We start from the raw sequence: 2,017 nt of genomic DNA on the forward strand, positions 1-2,017 counted from the left end.
TCCCTCTCCCTTCTGGGTGCCAGCCACCCCCCTTGTTTCTCTCCTCGATCCACAAGTTGGATTGTGTTCCTGGACCTTCCTGCTGCTGGGCGCGCGCCCTCCTGCTGCCTCTTCTCGGCCTGCCGTGCCTGAGCTCATCCTCCCCCCTTCTCTCTTGCCTGGCCCTAGTCCATGGCCGCAGAGCCCCGGGCTCTTCTCTCCGTGAGCCTGAGGAGCCGGAGGCCAGGCGAGGGCCAGGAAATGACAGTGACTGGGCACCCCAAAGGAGAGGCTGCTCAGATGGCCAGGGCGCCTCTGGACCGGGGCCTGCCCCGGCCCTGCTCAGACCTGCTGTGGGCACCTGGACAGAATGGCACCCGCTGGGAACAAGGCCCAACCAGCCTCGGGGCCGGGTGCCCCAGGCCACGCTGACTGGCCCTGCTCTGTGCCATAGGACTTCACCAGCGAAGCCCCCGCCTCTCCCCTCCCGGACCCTGCGGCCTCCCCCCTGTCTCCACACCGAAGAGCCAAGTCACTGGACAGGAGGTCCACGGACTCCTCCATGACGGTGAGCCGGGCATCACGCCGAGGTCTGGAGACCGCGTCTCGCTGCTTCCCGTCACTCTGGGCCGCTGTCTGTTTCTGTCACGCGTCTGCACCACTGTCCCCCGTGCCCGGGCCCTCGTGTCTGTGAGCAGCTCCATCTACCCACCGCAGTTCGTCAGAAGCAGATCCTGTGTTCTTCCCTGTCTGAGCCAGCAGGAACGGGCTCCTTGGCATCCTGCACCCGGCAAGGAGGCCTTGGCCAGCCGCCCCGGCACCGCACACAGGAGAGGACGTCCATTTAAGAGCCAGCGGGTGTCCTGATGTCACAGGGTCACTTTCTAGGGGTACCTCACACCACTCTGACGGCCAGGGCAGCTGAGCAGTTGGGCGCAAAGCAGGGTTTCAGGGGCCTTGCAGGGAGACTTTCTTGCCTCTTGGTCAGCCTTGGCCAGGCCTGGGCTTGGCCGACAGTACTGTCTCCATTCCTGCCCAGACATGGGGCTTGGGCAGAGGCTCTCCAACGTTCTGTCCTGGCCGTTGGCCTGCCACTTCTCACCTGTTCTTCCTCCCTCCCTCCCTGTCTTTGGGACTCAGGACGTCTAAGCCAGTTTCTGATCCAGGTGGCCAGAGATGAGTCGAGGATCTTGGGTCCAGAGAGGGTGTCTCTGGGGCTATGGCGGGTGGAAGGCAAGTGTCCCGATGCAGTACCTTCGGGCTGCTCTTCAGCCCTGGCATGTTGGAATGACACAGGTGGAAGAGGCCTGACAGGCAGGCGCCCACGTGGTGCCTGTGGGCAGAGTCCCCACCTTGTTCTCGGCCACCCTCTGTCTTGTGGGGATGCAAGACTAAGCCTCCTGATGGACAGGGCCCAAGAGGCTTAGCAGGGGCATGGGGCTCGTCCTCTGCTTCCCAGACTTCTGTCCCTGGTCTTCTGTGGCTTCTGCACAAACCTTCGGACATTTCTGAGCTGTCCCTGCAGCTGTCCCCTTCACATCCTATGCTCAGGGACTCTAGACCTGTTCTGGCAGTAGCCCCAGAGAGGCCCCCCACACGTGTTGCCCGCACGCGTGGAAGCTGCAGCCTCGTCACTGCCAGCTGCTGCGCCGCGTCTCCTTCCTTGAGGACATGTGCCAGCGGAGAGGCGCGAGAACAGTCCCTGCCGGAACCAGAGCCCCACGGGCGTATCCGGCAGGCGGAGCAGTCCTTTTCCACTCACCTGCCTCATCTGGACTCAACTGTCGGCCCTGCCGGACATCCTCTGCCCACGACAGGGACTCTGGGGTTGTCTCTGAGCTGTCGTTTCTCTCCCTTCCTTAGCCCGACCTGCTGAATTTCAAGAAAGGCTGGCTGACGAAGCAGTACGAGGACGGCCAGGTGGGTGTGCAGAGCAGCATGTGCCCGGGACTGGAGGGTAGGCGAGGGGCCAGGCCGGCCAGGCCACGCACCCTGGCCACTCCCCAGCCCTCGCTGCGCGGCTTCACCCTGACGACCG

At 63.9% G+C, this 2,017-nt stretch overlaps 1 protein-coding gene across 1 annotated transcript in view; it reads left to right on the forward strand.

The window, feature by feature from the left end:
- The window catches only part of MPRIP (myosin phosphatase Rho interacting protein), a gene marked incomplete in the record, with an annotated part of 119,496 nt that overhangs the window by 63,443 nt on the left and 54,036 nt on the right, over positions 1 to 2,017 (forward strand). The window contains 2 exon segments of the mRNA XM_027765588.1: positions 434 to 547; positions 1,843 to 1,899. Coding sequence (XP_027621389.1) covers positions 434 to 547; positions 1,843 to 1,899 — 171 coding nt within the window.

Source organism: Tupaia chinensis, unplaced genomic scaffold, assembly GCF_000334495.1.
Source record: "Tupaia chinensis unplaced genomic scaffold, TupChi_1.0 Scaffold138725_1, whole genome shotgun sequence".
Lineage (NCBI taxonomy): Eukaryota > Metazoa > Chordata > Mammalia > Scandentia > Tupaiidae > Tupaia > Tupaia belangeri.